The following is a 20,269-nucleotide window of genomic DNA, read 5'->3' on the forward strand; positions in this document are numbered from 1 at the left end:
ATACCAATTTCTAATTTGTTTTAAAATATTGATTTATTTCGTATCATAACCTAATTCTTTTGAGATGTTATAACAAAAAAAAATGTGCTAAATTTAACTTAATGTTTAAAGATACATCTTAAAAAATTAATTATATTTGATGTAATAATTTATTGGTGCTTGATCTTTTTTTCAAACCAAAAGACATTTGAACCAATAGTAAACAAAATCGGTTTAAGAGCAACTCCAACCATTGACACCAAAACACCAAATTTTAACATCAAATTTGGTGTTTTGGTGTTCAGATTTTTTTTATCTCCAACCATAAACACCAAATCTCACACCAAAAACAAAATTTTTATTATTAAATACTAATACTTAATAATAGTTATTTTTAATAGTTTGATAAATACTAATTAATTTAGAACTGCTGAATTTTAAATTTACCTTATTGCATTTGGTTTTTATGTTTGTTTGGTTTAAATGTTGTAATTAAATGTTTTTAATGTTTAATTAAGTTTTATAATGTATTTTTAATTTTAACTAATGTGATATTTATTTGAAAACATTTGTGCACATTATCATTTTATATTAATTTGATTAAAAATTTGATATTACAGAAACGAAAACATTCAAAAAATATTGATAGTATACTTGTCATTTATTTGAAAACCAACAATTTGAATATAAAACTTAATCAAAGATATAAAAAAAATAATATTTTTTTTTATGACATAACAATGTTCACAAACACCCAAAGAAAAAGTATACCGTCTATTATAGTGTTACGTTGGAGAAGAATTATCACTAAATTCGGTGATTTGGTGACCTTGGAGATTGTTTGCCAACTATTTTAAATACTCCACATGCATATGTGCGTATATAAAAAAGGCGTGACAATCTTCGTTAATCAAGGCATGATCTAACAATATGCATGGGATAATAATTTAATTCATGCAACCTCCCCATGACAAAGAGTCACAAAAAAATGAATTCTCCTCGCTTCTCATGATTTTATGTTGGTTGATTAAGGTTTTGTGATTTCGTATACTTTTGTATCACTTACCTTTAAACAAAGATCCTTACGATTAGTATACTTTGTACACAACAAAATGTTAGCTAATATATACATAATATAATTAGATAAATGAGAATAATGTTGATTGATTTAAAGGTGAGATTGAATTACAGGAAAGTATAGATACAGTATGTCTAAAAGATAATTGTTTTCTTTTTAAAATAATATCGTGGTATTCAATTAATTCAAGAAGTCATGTATATTACGCAGATTTAATTACATGTAGTAAACTTTATAGTTAAAATATGTATGAGCTCTGTTTCGCCTATTGGATGTGAAGTTTGAATGGTTTTGGGGATATGAGTTATTGGCCTGTCTTTAGCACTCTGACCACTCAGATGGACCACTATAACGGTATTAACTAATCACTAATCTTATCTTTCTTTTTTGTTGATGATGTTCAAGTATCTTAATTGTACATAATTTAGGAAATAGAAATTTGTACAATTAATTTGTTAAATATAATTTTCTTTCAAAGCAAAGAAGTTCAACCGGTTTTTGGTTCAATTTTGGATTGAATGTGATGATTTTCGAAAATAATTTTTAAGTATAGAAAACCAAAGATTCGTCTAATTTCGAATAATTCTCCTTGGATCCAATTTTAAACAAAATTACTTTTATAAAAAGATTTTTGTAAAGCTCTCGGTTGTGATCAGTTTATTTTACTCTAACTTGGTTTGATTTCGAATAAAATTTGTCTATACATAAGTAAACAACACCTAATTATTGCACCCAAAAAAAAAAACCTGATTAAATTTTCTTATGGTTTATATTTTGATTTACTTTTGGTTAAAACGATTTCGATTGGATGTAAATTTGTTTAAACCGGATTACATAGGCTCTGGCCACTTTTGATGTGGGTGAATTAGTTCCGTATTTGGACTTTCCTTTAATTGAAAGCAGAATTTATTTATTACAACGAAGTTATTTACTCTTTAGATTTATTTATTTTTTATTTTTTTACTGGATCAAGATCTTGTGACCACATGCGTAAGAGATCTAGCATTGGTCGGACCGGACCCACCGGTTTGATTTATGTCCGCATAAACGTGGAAATTTACAACGACTTTGTTCGCATTTTTACGGTTCCCGATTGGTCCAAACCAGGAACGTCTTAACTGGGATTAAACTCATGTAATAAGTATTGATATCCCATGAAATATAATTGAAACTAAAAATCAGACTAGATATTCAAGAAATCAGATTTGGTCATTGAATCTTTAAATCTCAGTTTAGTCTCTAAAGTGAATCCTCGCATGTGTTAATCATGATCATGATCATTCGAATCGTATACGTAGTTACCATGTTTTTAACTCTACGGTATATTAATTGTTGTACTAAACAAATGAAATTCCAAATCCAAAATCAGTTCATTATCATTGGCTCATTAAGCTCAACAATCTAATCTTTTTTTTATTTATTTTACAACTCACTTTCATTATTGTTTCATGTTTTTATTGATCTTCTTTCTTAGTTTTTTTAAAACAATTTTTTTCCTAAACTATTTAAGCTTGTCAAGTTATTATAGGATGAGTGAGATAATTAAAAGTTATGTTTCAATAAAAATGAAACATGAGGAAAAATGTTGATGTCTACATTTGAAAATTAACACAAATCAAAATATTCGCTAAGTTGCTCGATTACAAGCTGGCCAATGTTTCTTGCGACTGCCAAATAAATATGGCCTAAGTAATGCTTATTTTCGTTTTTTTTTTTTTTTTTTTTTTTTTCGTCTGCTTATTTTCGTTTGTGAATCAATTTTTGGACATGTTAAATTATTTAACTGAGAATTTACCAAGAGAGCTAAAAAGTCGCTGTTAAGAAGGATCGATACTAAAAATGATATTAGCTTGTTTTCATTGGTAAAAATCATCCTTTTCTTTTACATAAATCAGATGTGTTCTTTATATTTATATATTTTGAATAGAATGGATAAATTGTTACTTGTTTTTTCTTACTTAAAAAAAATGTGTGTTTTTCTCCTTGCCAAAGTCAAAAAGTAGATTAAAAGATATTCTTAAATTAAATTGGAAAGAATAGGCAAAATTAATTAGAAAAGAAAAGGTTAAAAAAGAAAATTAAAAAAAGGGTAATAGGAGTAATCTTTAATAGTTTAAATTTTAAGAAACCCACCAAACTTATAACTACCAACTAACATTCATACATGCATATGCACACTTTATGATCCTATCTTCTACTGTCCAATGAGTTTCTATTAACATGGACTTTTTATCCTTTTAATTTACTTTATTTTTGGTCAAATTTTATCCTTATTATTCTGACAATAATTATAGTAAGTGTCTAAATCTGCTGAGCAAACTGAGTGAGCAAAAATAAAGAGCATGAATCAGAAATTATATCATTCCATGCACTATTTGACACAATCAAAACTAAAATCCTAGTAAATGATCAACAAAACATGCATGAAACATTAGTTTTTTTTTATTTCTATCTCGTGCCAAATTGTTCATATAATATTATATACTTTTGATTTTATAGTAGTGCTGATTATTAAATATTGCATATACTTTTGAGTATGCAATGAGTGGAAGTGTGGAACCAGCTTTATTTATATTATTTTCTCTTCCACGGAGTTGCAATAATTTGTAGTTATAACAGTGAGCCTTAATTAGTGATTGCACCTGCTTAAGGTAGTAAAATGGAACCAAAATGAATAATCGAGCAAACACTTGTAGTCACGTACAATGTATATTCATTTCTCAAGAGATTTTTACGTCAAAGTCTTTAATTATTCCTTATAATTAGTACAAGGGACATGACACTGCAACCCACGAGCCACGAATGTGAGACTTTCTGAGTGGATCGGTGGGTCTGTCCTTCACCAAACCTATCAATGTGTCACACTGTACGCCACGTGTTATATCTCCTATGTCTGGTCAAATGTTGCATCTGCGTTTGTTTCGGAGTTTAGGTTATCCTATTACTATTATTGAGACAGAGTGACAAAGTCCATGCTCTTTTTACAAATTTTATAATAAACTAAACAATGGTCTTGCGAATTAATTAAATTCATTTGGATCAGCGAGTTGGTTTACGTCACACCAAATTTGACCCGTAATCCATTAAAATATAGTCATATGGATAACTAAGATTTGCACAATCAGCAATTTGAAGTATACAAATTTTGTTGGTAGATGTGTATTGAATATTATGTGGGATTTATAGCTTATTTTCATTATCTATAATCTTTTCCCTTAACATTTAACCAATTACACGTGAATATTTTAGCATACCTAGCTAATACACTATAATCATGATTTTATTTTTTTACACTAATCATGAATACCCAAGTGCAATGCCATTCAACTAGATAGACAGATGTTTTTAGTGCTATCATTTTCGAATTCGAACTCTAGATTTATGATTGTGGATTCATCATAGTATTATTAAAAATTGGTCACGAGTTTGTAAAGTATAAATCAATTTCAAAAACATTCTGGTTATCAAAGAAAAGAGAGATACTAAAATAGTTTGTAATGAGCCAACAGTCAACCAATATAAATCCTATCCACTTTGAATTTTGGGCATGTGATTATGTATAATAATGTATACTGGGATATGTGACTGTTATATGACAAACACTTTATACATATAGTATATAAAGTTGTAGGGGCAATAAGTTTCCTAAAAATAAAAGTTACATGACCAATGAAAAAAGGAGAGTGACGTAGTTTTTTTCTTTTCTTAAAAGGGCGAAGGTGACGTGGTGGTGACTAGAAGAGCCATGTCTGGTGTGGCGCCTAGTTAGCGTCGTGTCGGTACATCGTCAGCTCCACATGTCAACTAATCGCTGGTCAAACATAATCAATGTGCATAATTTGTTATTTTGTTATAACTTTTTTCTTATTGAATTTCATCCTTGTGTTTTATTCAATATGCACCTTTTTGTCGCAATCAATTCGCTTTTTTTTTGTTTTTATGTTTATGAATAATAGAATGTATATGAAAGGTAGTCTTTCAAGTATCTTTTTTTTGTTTCATTTTTGAATGAAAACTTATCATTTCAAACTCAAATTAATTTCCGCAGTTGTAAGAAGTTTAAATGTATTAATTAAAATGTTTAACTTGTATAATTGTAAGAGGGTGACAATACTTGTATGTGATTTCTTATTACTGAGAAAAAAAACTCATAATATATCTTCTTAAGTTAGTTTAGCAAAAAAAAATATCTTGTTAAGTTTTATACAGATTGTTTTTTCAAGTTTTCCAATCACTCAAAACTTGACATATAAGATTTGTACATTTCAGAAAAATACTTCCAAATATATAGTCTTCCATATCAGTACTAAGATTCAATCTTTTGTATTAGTTCATCAAAATATATACACAACCAAGTAAGCACATACCGAATCAAATGATTTTGCATATTGAAACAAAACGGATAAATATATAGTGTAACTCACCAACATTTCTAGTGTAAATATCTAAATTTAGCCCAAACGTATATTTAATTCACAGAAACTCAAACTTTTTTAAACAAAATTGTGTTGATTTGTATAATTTCTAAATAAAATATTTGAAATTTGACATTTTCACTCTTTGAATATTCCACATATGAGAAACTATATACACGCTTTAATACGTGATGTTCACTTTTAAGTAAATAGAAGTAATTTCAATCAAATACATGAACTATAGGGCTGAATTATTATATTTAGATTCTTCACTCTCTATATATGACACGTATAAGGGAATCAAACTCGTCATTTGCATCTTTCCATGTGTTACGTGTGAAAGTGATTTGTCTGAACCAAGAAAGTCCTGATGGTATACTATTTGAGACTTTAAGAGTAGATTATACTTTATGCTATCATTGAGTATATTTATTCAATAATAGTAGTTAAAATATGTAGTATACTTTGTAATATATTTGTAATTTGAAATATATTACAAATAGTCAAATAGTGATCAGTACAAAAGTATTATGAACGAGTATTGTAAACAAATATTTTCGAGAATGGTAAACTTAAACAATGAGTATCCAATGTGACGAAAAAAAAAGTAACCAATGTTGAACATGCATCATCTATCAACCTTGCCGAATGCACTCAACAAACCAAAATATTGATGATTAAGTGAATATATTAAACCTCTCCCCAAAAAAAGGTTTTTAGTTAAACTTAAACTGTTTTTAGGTACATTAATTTTTTTATTATATAAAATGTAGAGTTTGGTTGTATATTAATATAAAATAACAAATCTTGTTTAAGTGCTCCCGTTCTGCATGCTAAAAAATATATTGTTTAAAAAAAAAGATATATATTGTTCATCAAATATTCAAATATATGTATTATGTAAGGTTTCATGAAAGTAAAAACAGACAAATTCTCTTATTTTAAATGTTTAATTTTATTGACTAAAATAATTTAAATACGAATACGACATTGTCGTTTCAAAAGGTTAATCTTATCATACAAAAAATGAAAATTGTGTTTTTGGAACTTATTAATTTCCTAGAGAGAAAATATAAATTTAAAAACAAAGTAATACTAGTTCACTTGTATGAACAAAATAGTTTAATCAAGAAAAATATATAATGCATTGATGTGATGAAATATAATGTGGTTAGAATGAAAATCCAAAAAAAGGTTGAGAGAGAGATTAGAGAGGAACCAAAGTGAATGTCGGAAGATACAGGAAGGAGGTTGGTCCGTTGGTGTCGGCTACTAACGGTTGGGCCACGTCATCTCATTTCATACCCTGTTGGCCCCACATTTTGTTGACCTACTGACAAAGTGACAGTTGACCGTTCTATATTACGGGACTGGCCCCCACGTTTTCTATATCTTTGCCGACAACTACCCTTTCTTTCTCCTTTATTTCCAATTTATTTTTTATTTAGTTTCTCTAAAATTTAACACATTAAAATAATAGAATTGTTAGTTTGAAAAATATAAAATAATACATGTACTGTTGCGTTACCTATAAATCTATGATATCCATTTTTTTTTTTTGATAAAATAGCCAAATGAATATTGAACTCAGTATTTTCATAACAACATCCAAACAAAATTAGTTGTATTAGTTTATTAGTGACTAAGATTCGGTTATAGAAAAAGTTGAATATCTTAAGTCAGGTGGCTATAATTTAAGCCAAACTATATAAATTTATTAATTATGTATCATGTTTTCTTATTTTCAAACTACAGTAAATGATTATCTATATCAGTAAATGAATATAAATAAGTTAGCAAAAATCTAATCTAATCAAGTGGTTGGATTTTTTTGACATGCATGGAGTTAAGAGATTAGGGTTCAAGTTCTTTTATTAAAAATTTAATAATACTGTAGATCCTTCATTACTGCAAATATTTTAAATGCGAAGAATGCACTACTTTCATTTAATTTCAAGACTTATTTGGATTTTGGTATTAAAAATTTTAGTTATAAAAAAGAAATATGAACTAATCTGCACATTGAAAAAGGACGAGGATCGAACATATACAAATGCAACATATAGGTCCAACAACATGGAATTAACATTCGATAGTTTTCCACCTATTAATAAAGAATTATTTAAATATTAGGTGCAAAAACTCTTACTCTTAACACCAAATGTAAAATCAAAATAATTTTCTAGTTTTACAAGTTACAACACATATATCACACTCCAATTTTACTTCCCCAAAAAAACTTACAACGCATACAAATTTCCGGATTTGAATATAAATATAATTATGACATATATAATAGTACGATTATTTTCTTTAAAAAAAAAAAAAGATTATAGTTGGTTTTATCAGCACATGTCTCTAGGTTATAGGCTTTGGTTAAAAAGGGAGTTTATATTAGTACTAAGTGTAAACAAGTAATTTGTATGCAAATTATTCATTTTTGCCTGATAACAATTTTATGCGTGGTCGCTGTTGTTAAATTAATTAGATTTGAAGTAATGGTTTATAATAAAATCGAGCCGTGTAAAATTCGCGTTGATGAGTCAATGCATCGTCACGTGAGATCTTTAAGTCTTAACCACTCACTGCGTTACAAGATCTCCAAATCAAACAAAATCTAGTTTAGTTTGCGGTGAAAATGAGATAAACAAAACAAAGGGACCACACTAATCCAATAAAACAAAATTTTTTTTTACTGTTGATAAAACAGGTTCCAAATTATTGTTGCTTCCTAAACGTTTTGCGATTAGTGCATAACAAGTGATTGATATGATTAGTGCTGAACAAAATGTATTTGTCAACAAGATGAAATGATAAAATTATATATCTTTTTGTTACAGTAGTTAAATCATTTAATATATCGACTCTGTTTAATTAGAACTAAACTAAAATGTGAAGGTTTCATTGGTTTCCATTTAAACCTGTGACAATAATCCCATGTAGTATATATGCGATAATGACCACCTACTGCCACACAAATGCAATATATACATACACATGCATACTCTTGCAATAAACTATTTTCGCCACTAATCATGCTGCTGTATTATGATGGTCTGTAAACCAAATTATATAATCATATATTGTCACTTTTACTACCCTTTCGTAGAATTATTTTCTTTTAAGATAATTTGTCCAAAAACATCACGCATGACTCATGATTGCTACATACCTGAGAAAAGCTGAGATATTTATTGCAAAATATTAATATTTGGTACGACTAATTATCTGGCTGAACATGAGTGTACATAGAATATCCACGTTAATGTGGTTCGAACCTAGATTAATAATAGAATGATCAGTACTTGTTGTATATATTATATAGCTAGCCATAAAACGTTACAGAAAGAGCGTATAGAAGATGAAGTAGAGCATCCCGTGATGGGCAAACTAGAAATTCGGTGGTTTCTCCGACATATAATGAGACAAAATAAGGTTCGAAATTAAAGTTAGTCCATGTGATCACTCGGATTCACGTTCATTATACGAATATGAATGAATCTGTTTCAAACATTTAGCACATGCATGTGACATGTGATTTTACTTGGTTTGATAATTTACGTGTTGCATTTTGTAACACAACTCTTAAAACATCTGGGTCAACATATTAGACTATATAGTTGTGTTTATATATGGTCTATCGTCTAGAATTACGGAGCTATTTGTCACGGCCCACAAGTGCAATGAAATGAAATTTAATTCATAAGTTTAGATTATCCACTGGAGTATGTATACTGTCCTACAAGAATCTTTCACTTAATATACATAGAAGTATTTTATATTATATAGACGTATATTAGTCACTTTATTGACGTTTACAGAATATGAAAAAATGATGGGCCTTCGCAATTGTACGTACTCGACAACATGCGTGGCGATGACTCACCTTATCCATATTTGATATTACTTTTTCTAGTACTCCTTGTTTTTACATCACTTTCTGGTAATATTTAATTAGAAATTTAGAACCCTAGACTTTGACACGGTAAATTTTAATAATAATAATATATAGTTGTATTAGAACAGTTAAGAAGTCTCACGAGTTCATAATCAGTTTTGCTTACTAGCTAACTGTATAAATAATTATGCTGGAATCTAACAATTCAAAATTAACTTTGCTTGAGAGTTTTATACCAAACACAAAAGTACAATTTAGTCTAGACTCTAGAAAAGATAAATTCTTATTGCGAAAAATAAAAATTGCAATATATATACAATAGAAGTTTTGGGAGGGATGGTTTGGAAGTTTTAACTATCTCCATGACTCGACATATAAAAATGTAAATATCATTGTTCAGCTAAATGAGCTACCATCGATTAGTTAAAAATAACATTCTTTTACGTCAACCAATCTATGGTTTAGGGGTTAAAATTTTCACTCTCAATATAAGAGGAAAGGTTTAAGTTTTTATCAAAGTTTTCCGGTTATAGAAATAACGTACGTACGACTGTTTTCTTTTTCTGCTTTTTTCAGATTTTCTAAAATCAGTACTTGGTCTTATATATAGATCGATATGCAAATATGCAATGGCGAAGATACGTCCCTAGCGGCTCCTCTTTTGCCAAGACCATGTCACGATCTATCTTACAAACGTTACTCATTTTACTATATCTACTTTTTTCTCCCTAATATAAATATAACTTCGCATATTTATTCATGAATATTTATGCTAAGAAAAGCCATCACATGCATTTATAGTATGTAAGCTTATGTCGATGCAGTAGGACCATATCCGTATATATGTGTGTGCGTATAGATACGTGAGATAGTTTTGCTTTTGAGGCTCCTTCATCTCTCACATCCGTCTGCCCACGATCAATTTCAAAATAGACAATTTTAAAGCTAAAAAATAATAATTTCTTTTTATATGTAGATGTAGCTTTCATATCTAACCTAAAAATATTTGTCGTCAAAGTAAAAAAACTTAATAAGAATATTATTTAAAGAGCTTTAAACTAATATTAACTATAAATCGTTCGTATACTATTGTTCGTTAAATTACATTTAGAGACTATACTAGTCTACTTTAATATCAATAAAAATAAAAACTTCACATGCATATGTTATTTGTCTTTATCCCACTCTGGCCAATTTAAATTTGAAAATATACGTAGACTTATAGATCAAATATCTTATCTTTTCATTGTTGAAAAAACTAATGTAACATTCTAATTAGTTAAATATCTCCACTTACAAAAAGAAAAGAGCCATATCTTATCCAAATTAATCTCTCAATTTTAAAAGCACACATTAAACGGTCAAATTCCAACTTTTGTTAGATTAAAATATTATGAAGACGTCAGATAATACGAAAACATTGCTCCACTAATTTTTGTCGTTTATTTCCATTCAAATAATCATATATCTGGAATCTAAAATATAAAATATCATTTAATTTACGTGCTTATTTTTTTTTTAAAAACCTTCGTCAGATTACAATCAACATAGCCAGGTATAATCAAAAGCCAGAGAAAAAATAATAATACAAATGTTAAAATCTGAAGGAAAAAAAAAAATCTAGAAAACACTACTAGTTTGCCACTGTCAAAACAAACATACAGATATTTGCAACATTAAATATTTTTGAAACGTTTAAGCTCAAATTGTATATTTATGAAATGGGCTCAGCTTATACTACATAGTATTTACATAATTGGGCCTATGGGCCATTTAAATTCATAAAAAATATAAAGTACAGAAATAACGAAACGGCGTCGTTACACTTAGCTGAGTAGCTGAGTAATAAAATTGAACAAATTAGTAAAATTCCAAAAAGTTATCGAAGAAACGTTCAAGCTGTGACAGAGAATCTCGGTCGTCTTCGTTTGTCTCCGACGAGCTCTCTTTCTTCTCCGATTAGATCCCGTGAGAAGAACTCAAAGGCTCTAGGGTTTCTCTGTGATTCAGTTAACTCCTTTAGATATCGTAAGAAAGTAATCGATGATACTATTGCAGTCACATTCAAGGTTTCTTCTTCAAACGCTATTGACGCGAGCTCAAAAGTAAGTGCTTTTCAATTCTTAATTAGGTACACTCTTAGTTTTACCTAATCTACAATAAGACCCATTTTTTATTTTGGTCGATTTGATTTTGATTTTGTGAAGAAATCTGAAACATTTTGGAAGAACTGGGTTTTGTAGAATGGAACCAAAGTTCAATACTTTGCTTGATTTTGTTTATGTTTTGGTTCAGTCTTGATAAAGCAGTGGAGCTAGATTATCAATGGATTGAATTTGATGATGTTCGTTACCATGTTCAGGTGTGAATTTTATACCAACATTTGAGTATTTGACCTCTGAGATCCATATGATCTTGTTCAATGTTCTGAGACTATATGAATTTTGTTTGATAGGTGACAATGAAGAATCCAAATCTGTTGTTGCTTTCGGTTTCGTTACCAAATCCACCACCTGAAGCAATGTCCTTTGATGGACTTCCTTTAGGAGCTATAGAAGCTATTAAAACCACTTACGGGACAGGTTTTCAAATACTTGATCCTCCTAGAGATGGTTTTAGTTTAACCCTCAAGCTCAATTTCTCTAAAGTTCGTCCTGATGAAGGTTTTTAAACGAGTCTCTTTCTCTAATTGATAAGATGTTGTTTTGATTTAGATGTTGGTTTTGTTCTCTAATAGAAAGTATCTATGTTTTGGCAGAGTTATTAACGAAGCTAGCTTCCATTAGAGAAGTGGTGATGGGTGCACCGTTAAAAATCATTTTCAAGCATTTAGCTTCAAGGACGGTTGCTCCTGAGCTGGATAGGCTTGTAGCAATTATGCATAGACCTAACGAGACGTTTTTCCTCGTGCCTCAGGTATATATATACTCTATAGGTCTTTCGTATGTAGCCATTGAAGTAGGTTCTTATGATTAGTAAGAATCTAGAGAGTGATAGAGAACTTAACTGTGTATCACAGGCGGATAAAGTCACTGTGGCATTTCCTATGAGATTTAAAGACTCCGTAGACACGATTCTGGCGACTTCTTTCCTTAAGGTGACAAAATGATCAAAGCTAAATTTTCAAACAGGTTTTGATTTCTGTAGTACTGAAACTTTGGATATAATGATATAGGAATTTGTAGAGGCGAGGCGTGCTGCTGCGCTTAATACTGCTCCTTCTTGTTCTTGGTCTCCAACCGCACCGCAGGAATTAGAGGGAGCTCCTAAAGAAACACTATCCGCTAATGCCGGTTTTGTAACTTTTGGTATGATCTTTCTAAAATATATTCTGTTCGAACTCAATTTGCATTGGTAGTACCAATCTGAAAGAAACTAACTTTGAGATTATCGATATATCGCAGTCATTTTTCCTCGGCATGTGGAAGGGAAAAAGCTCGATCGTACTGTCTGGAATTTATCGACCTTTCATGCTTATGTTAGTTATCACGTCAAGGTTCATATTCTTTATCGAACTTTCATGTTTTCTACTTTCATATTCTCTAAATACCAGAACTTAGTCTCTCTATCTTAGTATGGATTTGTAAAACTGAGTTTTTGTTCGTTTGTTGTTATATCACAGTTCTCAGAGGGATTTATGCACACCAGGATGCGGCGTCGCGTGGAATCTATGATTCAGGTAAAACACCAAACTCATTACATTCGACTTGGATATGCGTTCTTTAGTTAACAAAATCTTGTTGTCTCAGGCTCTGGATCAAGCTAAGCCATTGGAGAAAACAAGATCGATGAACAACAAGTCATTTAAACGGCTAGTAAGTTGCGAAACAATTTGTTTTTCGACAGACTTTTTCTTTGTTTGTTTGCATTGTTTTTGAGCTTTGTTTCCTCTTCCTCACAGGGACTCAACGAGGTCAATCACACCAACTCGAAGTAGTTGGATTTCTCACGAAGCAATTTTGTAAAAACTTGTGATTAGCTGAGACATGTATTTTTTTTACTGGATTAAGTCTCTGTGATATTTATTTTAGTACAATTCTTTCAGATATTTCTATACATCTGATCTTGCTAAATATTTGAACAAATGTATAATGTGAAAATTGTAAGAAACTCACCTTGATATGGACTGTGTCTGGTCTTGATCTAAACATGGTGTTTTCAACAGAAAATAAAGTTTTTGTTTTGTTTTATAATTGTTTTTACAAAAATGAAGAAGATGAATCTTTATTGTTCTTCAGATTCTCAGATAGTCAAATTAAATGAAGTAATATTCGTACCAACAAATAGTCGTAAAAGTTGATTTTCATATAAAAACAAACGTTCAATTTATCCTTATACACAGATGTATCAAAGATTTGTAGTGATCTAGTAAGGTATAAGAAGAAGATTCAAAGGTCGCACGAGTAAATTAACGATTCCTTCGTAGTATACTTTTGAGGCCCATAAATTATGACTGGGCATATATTGTTAGGTTTCATTGTATCAAAAAATGAAATAAAAAGCAATTAACTGGCTTCGCCCGGGTTCGAACCGGAGACCTTCAGTGTGTTAGACTGACGTGATAACCAACTACACCACGAAACCTTTTTGTCTTCTTGATGTTGGTTTAACATATTCTATCTTCCTTACTGATCACCTTCACATTTTCGCAAACCATTGTATAATCTCTCATTAGCTCTAAGGACTAGAATATTGTTTCGAGAATGGATAAAGAAGCTGGAATAGTATTTGATATAAATGATGTTTTATGTCTTGCGTTAAAGAAATTTTGTCTGATTATTTTCGGATATGAAGTTGTATTTCACCAAAATCCTTTTAATACTAGACCATAATATCGATTTGATAACATACGATTTATATACTACGGTAGATTCAGATTATACAATATAGCATACAAACTGTGATAATTTTGCATCATACCGATTACCGTACTACGTTACGTTGTCGTTTTGGTGTTTGTATTATAACAGATTCATTTTTCTAGATAATTATGGTTTGAGTTTTATTATTACTTTTTTGATAATGATTAGCTGGGTATCGAATATCGATTACCAAGATTAGGTTTTGGTTTTGCGTAAATAGTACTCCTCCTTTTGGCTTGGTAAAAAAAACATAAAATTTAAATGTGAGTTTGTGGTAATCCATATAAAGCGTGAGAACTATTTTAAAATTTTAATGAAATCACAACAAGGACACTAGATTTATTTTCGCAAATTTCTCGTATTTATCTTATTATTGGTTTTATTCAGATAAGAGAGATTAGAACTAAAAAATTCTACAAACATGGAACCAAACTACATAAATAAAATAATATAAAAGAATAATGAACTAATTATTTTTAAATTATTGAAATTGTCTCTATTTTTTTTTCTATTTTTTTAATGGTTTCTAAGAAAATTAGAAATCTCTAATTTTTCTTCTATATAAATAAAAATAGAGATAAGTTAAAGTAAAATGAAAGCAAAAATAAAGTATAGAGATGGCTTGGAAATGCTCTTAGAAAGATGAAAGTAGAGTAGCATGATGCTCAGGTAGCGGGCGTGTGAGACACATGTGTTTTCTGCTCCTTTCCAAAAACAGATTAGGGTTTTAGAAACATATCGACATTTTGCCTTACTCGTATTTTTGGCATTTTTGCATTTCTTGCTAGTGTCATGAGGAAACTTCCTTTATTTTATGATTCAACGATATCGTTTTTAGCGGTAAATGACAGAGTGTTTAAGTTATTTGCAGTTCGAGATCTTGCTCGACGTGTCTAAATTCTCATCTATATCGATTTCTATTTCTAGATAGCCTCTCTTCCTCGTACTAGCTCGAGGACATCTAGCATATTTGAGAGATTCATTTATGTTTGTCACTGAGGTTCCTTGATTCAACGTCTGGTTGCTACATCTTTAATCGGTTCTAGTTGCGATTAAAAACAACATCGATTTTTGCATGGTGCTTCCAAACCTTGGTCTCCCACTTTTTCGTATTTTAGATTCAGAAGGAGCGATGGTTTTCTAGTTTCTTTTGTATCCTATTGCTCGTGTGATAGTTCTCTTTGGTTGTTGTAGCGGTTTCTATTGGGTCTTTGGTTAGTTCTAATAGCATATGACTTAAAAGGAGAAATTTCTATCGATGAGTCTCTTTTAGCAGCTTGAAGCTTGTAGAAGAAGATAGTTTTAGACGAATGTTGCCAGATGATACGGGATCTCGACTAGTAGTGTCGGAGTGTCTGAGATCACAATGTTCTCAATTTTGGATGATTCACTTGTTTACAGTTTGATAGTGTCGATTGCTTGCTGAAAGTATGTAAGTTATGACGATATAAGTTTTCGAACGTTATCCTTACACCCCGGATGCTCGTGGCAACTTGAAGCTAATAGGCTTAATTAAATTAAAGTGTTGGAAAAGAAATGGGCTTAAGAGATGGCCTAGCTCACGTTGGAGCTCCGGTGGTTGTCGGGTCTGGTCTTGAAAGGAGGAAACAAGTCACTATGTTCTTCACGTCCCTAAAGAATAGGTCCTCTTCGCTTCCTCAACTCCTTGAGAATATGAGTCGTTGAAGTATCAAGTCACCCACTACCTCCTATATTTCTATTTGACTTGGTTTTGATTTTGTGAAGAAGCAAATTAAAACCTAAGTATCTCAACTCTATATAAGAAGGTTAGGCTTCTAAGTATTTGTGGATCCACTAGCAGATTAACACTTGAACGTTCAAACATCTTTCAAAAGCAAAACATCTCCATCAATCTCTCTCTGTCTTAAAGTAAGTCTCGAGAGTATCGTAGAAACTTGTTCGTTAGAGTTGTGTTTCGAGTGCTGCGAAATCAGTTTATAGAGGTTGTATCCTGGGATCCTTGAATCACACATAAACCGTCACACTACGGGTGAATCTTCGGTTTAATTTTTGTGGTGGGTTTACATGGTAAAACTGTTAATTCTTTCTTCAGTGGCGTCGGGTTTGGTAACTCCTCGGAGGTGGTAAGTTTTTTCTGCGATTCGACTTCCGTTATGATCATTGGCTTGAATTCATGGTCTCATCGGAGATTATCATCGCAAAAGATATCAGCGCTACGTTTTCTAAGGTATTTAGGTCTGGCCTTAGATCACGGCTGCTCGTGGCAACAATATTAATATTTCGATTTTGAGAGCCAATATCACCATTGTGTGCTTATGTTGTTGGTTTCTTTGTTTGGTTATAATTTTTATTTTATTTTATTTTGTTTGTTTTTATAAATTTCGGTTTTTTCGTTTTTTGGTATTATCTCTTTCTTTTCATACTTTTTTTTTTAATAATATTATGAAATGTAAGATGAAAAATAACAAAATTAAATTAAAACATTAAATTATATTTAAAAAGTGGGAGAGAGAAAGTTAAACTGAATTTGAAAACAATTAATGGCACAATGTTCTGTGCTTATGTTATTAACTTTTTTTTCTTTTCCAAAACCCTTTTGTACTTCCCCACATATTTCTACCAATTACACTTGTTAACTTTGTTTTTTTTTTCTACTTCATAATTTTGTTGTTGTTCAGAGTCAGATTGCTTCTTCCAATATCCATATCTAAGTTATCTACATTAATTAAATGATAAACTTTTAAACTAACTTCAAGATTTGAAACAGATTTGTTATTATCAAATAGTGAAATAGATTTGCAATATTGACTATGTATGTTTAAAACAATATTAATTAATATATTAAAGTTTTTTTGTCTTTAAACCTATTAGAGGTATTTTATACCATATTTAAAATTTCATCCTTTTCAACAATTATATATATTTTATGATATATTATCTAATAAAATTCAAATAATAATACTCCTTGTACAAAAGCCATAACACTCCCCATTGCTCATGCGATGGATCTCTCCTCTGTTGATGGTCCAACGATTTTCATAGCTTTTTTTTTTTTTAATAATATTTTTTCTCAAAATGGGCTTTTTAAGGCTGATGGAGTAAAAGAGATACATGAATACAAAAAAGAGAGGTCCAAAATGGGAACCCTAGAAAACAAACTCTGAAGAAGACAGTACACCGGAAACGCATCCATCACCTTCCAGATCCGATGCTAACAAGGATGAATTTATTGCGGACAAGACTCGAAGACAAACCTTTGGGAGGAGCTAGCAAATCCCACCGTAAATTGTCGCCGAGAGACTTATCCGAACCAAAAACAAACCTTTCGGGAAAGGGAGGACCACCACAACCGAGACCCAGAACCTCTTCTCCCCAACAAGCAAGAAGAGAGACATCAAAACTAACCTTTAATTCCACCGATGAACCTTTGAACCACTCCAAGAGCAACCACACCTTCAGATCCGACAAAGAGGAAGCCAAATACGGCGGAATAAAATGGATGTTGGCTCAAACAAACCATCTACTCTCGAGATCTGGCCAAAGATCACCCGCAATTAGCCATTTAGGATCCGGCCAAAGATCCACTGCTAACCCCTTTGCAAAGTAGCGAACCCACCAATCCATGGTTCAACTTCCGCCGCTCGCCGGAGCTACAATTCACAAACCACCGAACCGTGAGAAACAAAATCTAATCCACTGGAGTCCATAAACCAGCAGAGCACATGAACCGTTTCTCTGGCTGTCGTGAAGGAGAGCTGCCGTCTAGCATCGAGCCATGGACCTAACCACGCCTCACACCACCGGAGAAGAGAGATGCTCACCACCACTTAACTCTACAGCCCATCAACTATCTTTGAAGATCTTCAATCGGAAAAGAAAAAGCAAAAAAAGTAGATTTAACATCTAGTTTTCAAGAGAGAGAAGAGAGGTTTTTTTTCGGGAACGATTGGCCCTTTTCAAGTGGAATACGATTTTCATAGCTATGTCAAGTGTGGGTGGTTAGTTCTATCTCTTCGTAAATTTTTCTTCGGCTTTGTTTTGCTCATCGTTTGCTTCCGTGGCAAGGTGGTCATACTTTCATTTCCATGTTTTTATTGCCGTCTTCTCATTGCTTGGTGTACAATAAAAGTTCAAGCTGCGAGCGTGTGTTTCAGCTTCTGGCTTGAAACCGTGAATTTTTATTCTTTAGGTGTTTGTGTTTGTCATCTCTAGTGTGTTGTTCTATTTTATCTCGGATTGCGCAAAGCTTTTTACATCTTAGTTGGTGGCTAGTGGTTGTGGATTTGCATTAGTAGATTTTTTAGTGAAGCTACTGTTTAATTTATGTTGCAAGTTTATAGTGGTTAAGTTGTTGATGTTTTTTTTGGTGGCTCCATAAATGGTTAGTGGTCCTCAAATATGTTAAACGTTTTTGCGATTTGATTTTTGTTGTTCTCGATGGTTTGAATTTCATGGTTTAGTCTGAGATTGTCATCGAAGAAGATGTAGACGTGCTTTTTATGAGGTATTAAGGGTTGGCCTTGTATCAAAATACCTCGTGGCAATGATGATTGGAAAGTTTTATTTGGAATTTGAGTTGTCTGAATTTTGATTGAATGTGAATTTTTGTTTTTCTATATATGTTCATAGATTTTGGTTCATGTGTAATTTGTAAATTTGAAATGTGAATTTCTGATTATCTAAAGAGTGACAAGTTCTTCCTAAGAAATTTTTCTCTCTAGCACGGTGCCCAAAGCAGCTGCCGCCGTCTCGCTCCGTTTCAAGACAAGCATCCTCCACCGCTGCTCCTCCGTTTTTCTCTCCGTCTGACCTCTATCGTTGCTTCCATTTTCGCGGGTCCGACAAGGCTCTGCGTAGAACCGTTTCTCTCCTTCCGTCGTGTATATTTGTGCTTTCCCTCGAGGTTTTTCCGAGGATGTATTTTGTGTTTGTATCCGACTAATTATAGAATGAAGAAATGTGTATTTGGTTGACAAAAAAAAATGTGTATTTTTGTAAAAAAAAATTACTAATTATATTGAACTTAACATATTATCAAAACTAAAAGTTATTATATATATATATATATATATGTTAAAATAAATTAACAAAATTAAATATGAACATTGAAAGTAGTGTGAGAAAGTGAAAAAAAATCAAACTAAAATTAAAAACAATTAATGGCACAATGTTCTGTGCTTCTGTTTAACTCCCCTTCCAAAATGCTTTTGTACTTCCCCACTCTTCTCCCTTATTAGATTTCTCAGCTTGTTTTTTCTTTTTAACATATTTGTTTTTGTTCAAAGTCAACTATTTCCAATATTCATATTCAGTAAAATATCTAGTAGGTTATATATTTTAAAACTAACTCCTTGATTTGATAAAAAAGATTTGTTATTATCCAATAGTAAAACAGATTTGTAATTTATCCAATAATTAAAGTAAATAAAAAAAGAAATTAATTGGTGACATGATCGTAACAGAAATATTCTTTTAACAGTTTTTTGACATCCAATTATTTAGCTTACTGTGAATGCTTTTAAATATTCGTCAATCATCATATATGTTATAGAAGATTATTTAGCTTTTGGTACCAAAGATTCGTGTTATATGGTCGAACAAATGACTATCACATATATATTACTCAGTTTTAAAACTATGACTCAAAAGAAAAGATTTCAAAGCAAATTAATATGAATATTCTTAAAAATGCTAACAATGATAAGAAAAATCCGTTAAAAATTGAGAAATCTTTTTCAGTTTCCCTTTTTTGAATCAAACTTATTTTGACAGGCTTAAGAAAAAACAACCCCGTTTAGACATACACAGTTTAAAGACGAGATATCAATATTTTCTCTCTTAGACTTTTATTAGATCATTTTCATTTTCCAAATTAAGGAGTTTTCTCTTATTATTAATTTGAACGCTAGACAGTAGATCTAGTTTTTCTAGGCCACAAAATATCTGTACTCTATTTCTCAAACTAGGGGTCTGCAAAAAAATATTTTGATAAAATTGTTATAAATGGATACAATTAAATGTGATCAGCTTTTTTAATTTTGTTATGACTGGAAAA

At 31.0% G+C, this 20,269-nt stretch overlaps 1 protein-coding gene, 1 long non-coding RNA gene, 1 other non-coding gene and 1 pseudogene across 5 annotated transcripts; 3 read left to right on the top strand and 1 right to left on the bottom strand.

The window, feature by feature from the left end:
- Positions 1-4,595: 4,595 nt before the first annotated feature.
- AT1G06373 lies at positions 4,596-5,019 on the top strand. The gene has a single exon (NR_139071.1). It is a non-coding gene; the product is annotated as an other RNA (long non-coding RNA).
- Positions 5,020-11,215: 6,196 nt separating this feature from the next.
- DIS2 (Arp2/3 complex, 34 kD subunit p34-Arc) lies at positions 11,216-13,539 on the top strand. The gene is made up of 10 exons (NM_102820.3): positions 11,216-11,475; positions 11,666-11,732; positions 11,826-12,033; positions 12,129-12,286; positions 12,390-12,467; positions 12,546-12,678; positions 12,775-12,866; positions 12,993-13,049; positions 13,120-13,185; positions 13,272-13,539. Exons 1-10 carry the CDS (start codon positions 11,414-11,416, stop codon positions 13,305-13,307), a joined length of 957 nt encoding a protein of 318 aa, NP_564364.1. The 5' UTR covers positions 11,216-11,413; the 3' UTR covers positions 13,308-13,539.
- A 341-nt stretch (positions 13,540-13,880) lies between these two features.
- Positions 13,881-13,954, bottom strand: AT1G30830. Its single transcript has one exon. It is a non-coding gene; the product is annotated as a tRNA-Val (tRNA).
- Positions 13,955-17,214: 3,260 nt separating this feature from the next.
- Positions 17,215-19,186, top strand: SADHU1-2 (annotated as a pseudogene; the record flags this gene model as incomplete). Of its 2 annotated transcripts, one of them has the most annotated exons (2): positions 17,215-18,279; positions 18,936-19,159. The 2 variants fall into 2 exon arrangements; another variant differs by having other exon boundaries at positions 17,215-19,186.
- Between the last annotated feature and the right edge of the window lie 1,083 nt (positions 19,187-20,269).

This window comes from Arabidopsis thaliana (genome assembly GCF_000001735.4).
Source record: "Arabidopsis thaliana chromosome 1 sequence".
Lineage (NCBI taxonomy): Eukaryota > Viridiplantae > Streptophyta > Magnoliopsida > Brassicales > Brassicaceae > Arabidopsis > Arabidopsis thaliana.

Coding starts and splice junctions, on each gene's coding strand:
- DIS2 (NM_102820.3), top strand. CDS start 11,414: ATGATACTATTGCAGTCACATTCAAGGTTTCTTCTTCAAACGCTATTG. Junction 12,287..12,389: donor CGTTTTTCCTCGTGCCTCAG/GTATATATATAC, acceptor TGTGTATCACAG/GCGGATAAAGTCACTGTGGC. Junction 12,679..12,774: donor TGCCGGTTTTGTAACTTTTG/GTATGATCTTTC, acceptor GATATATCGCAG/TCATTTTTCCTCGGCATGTG.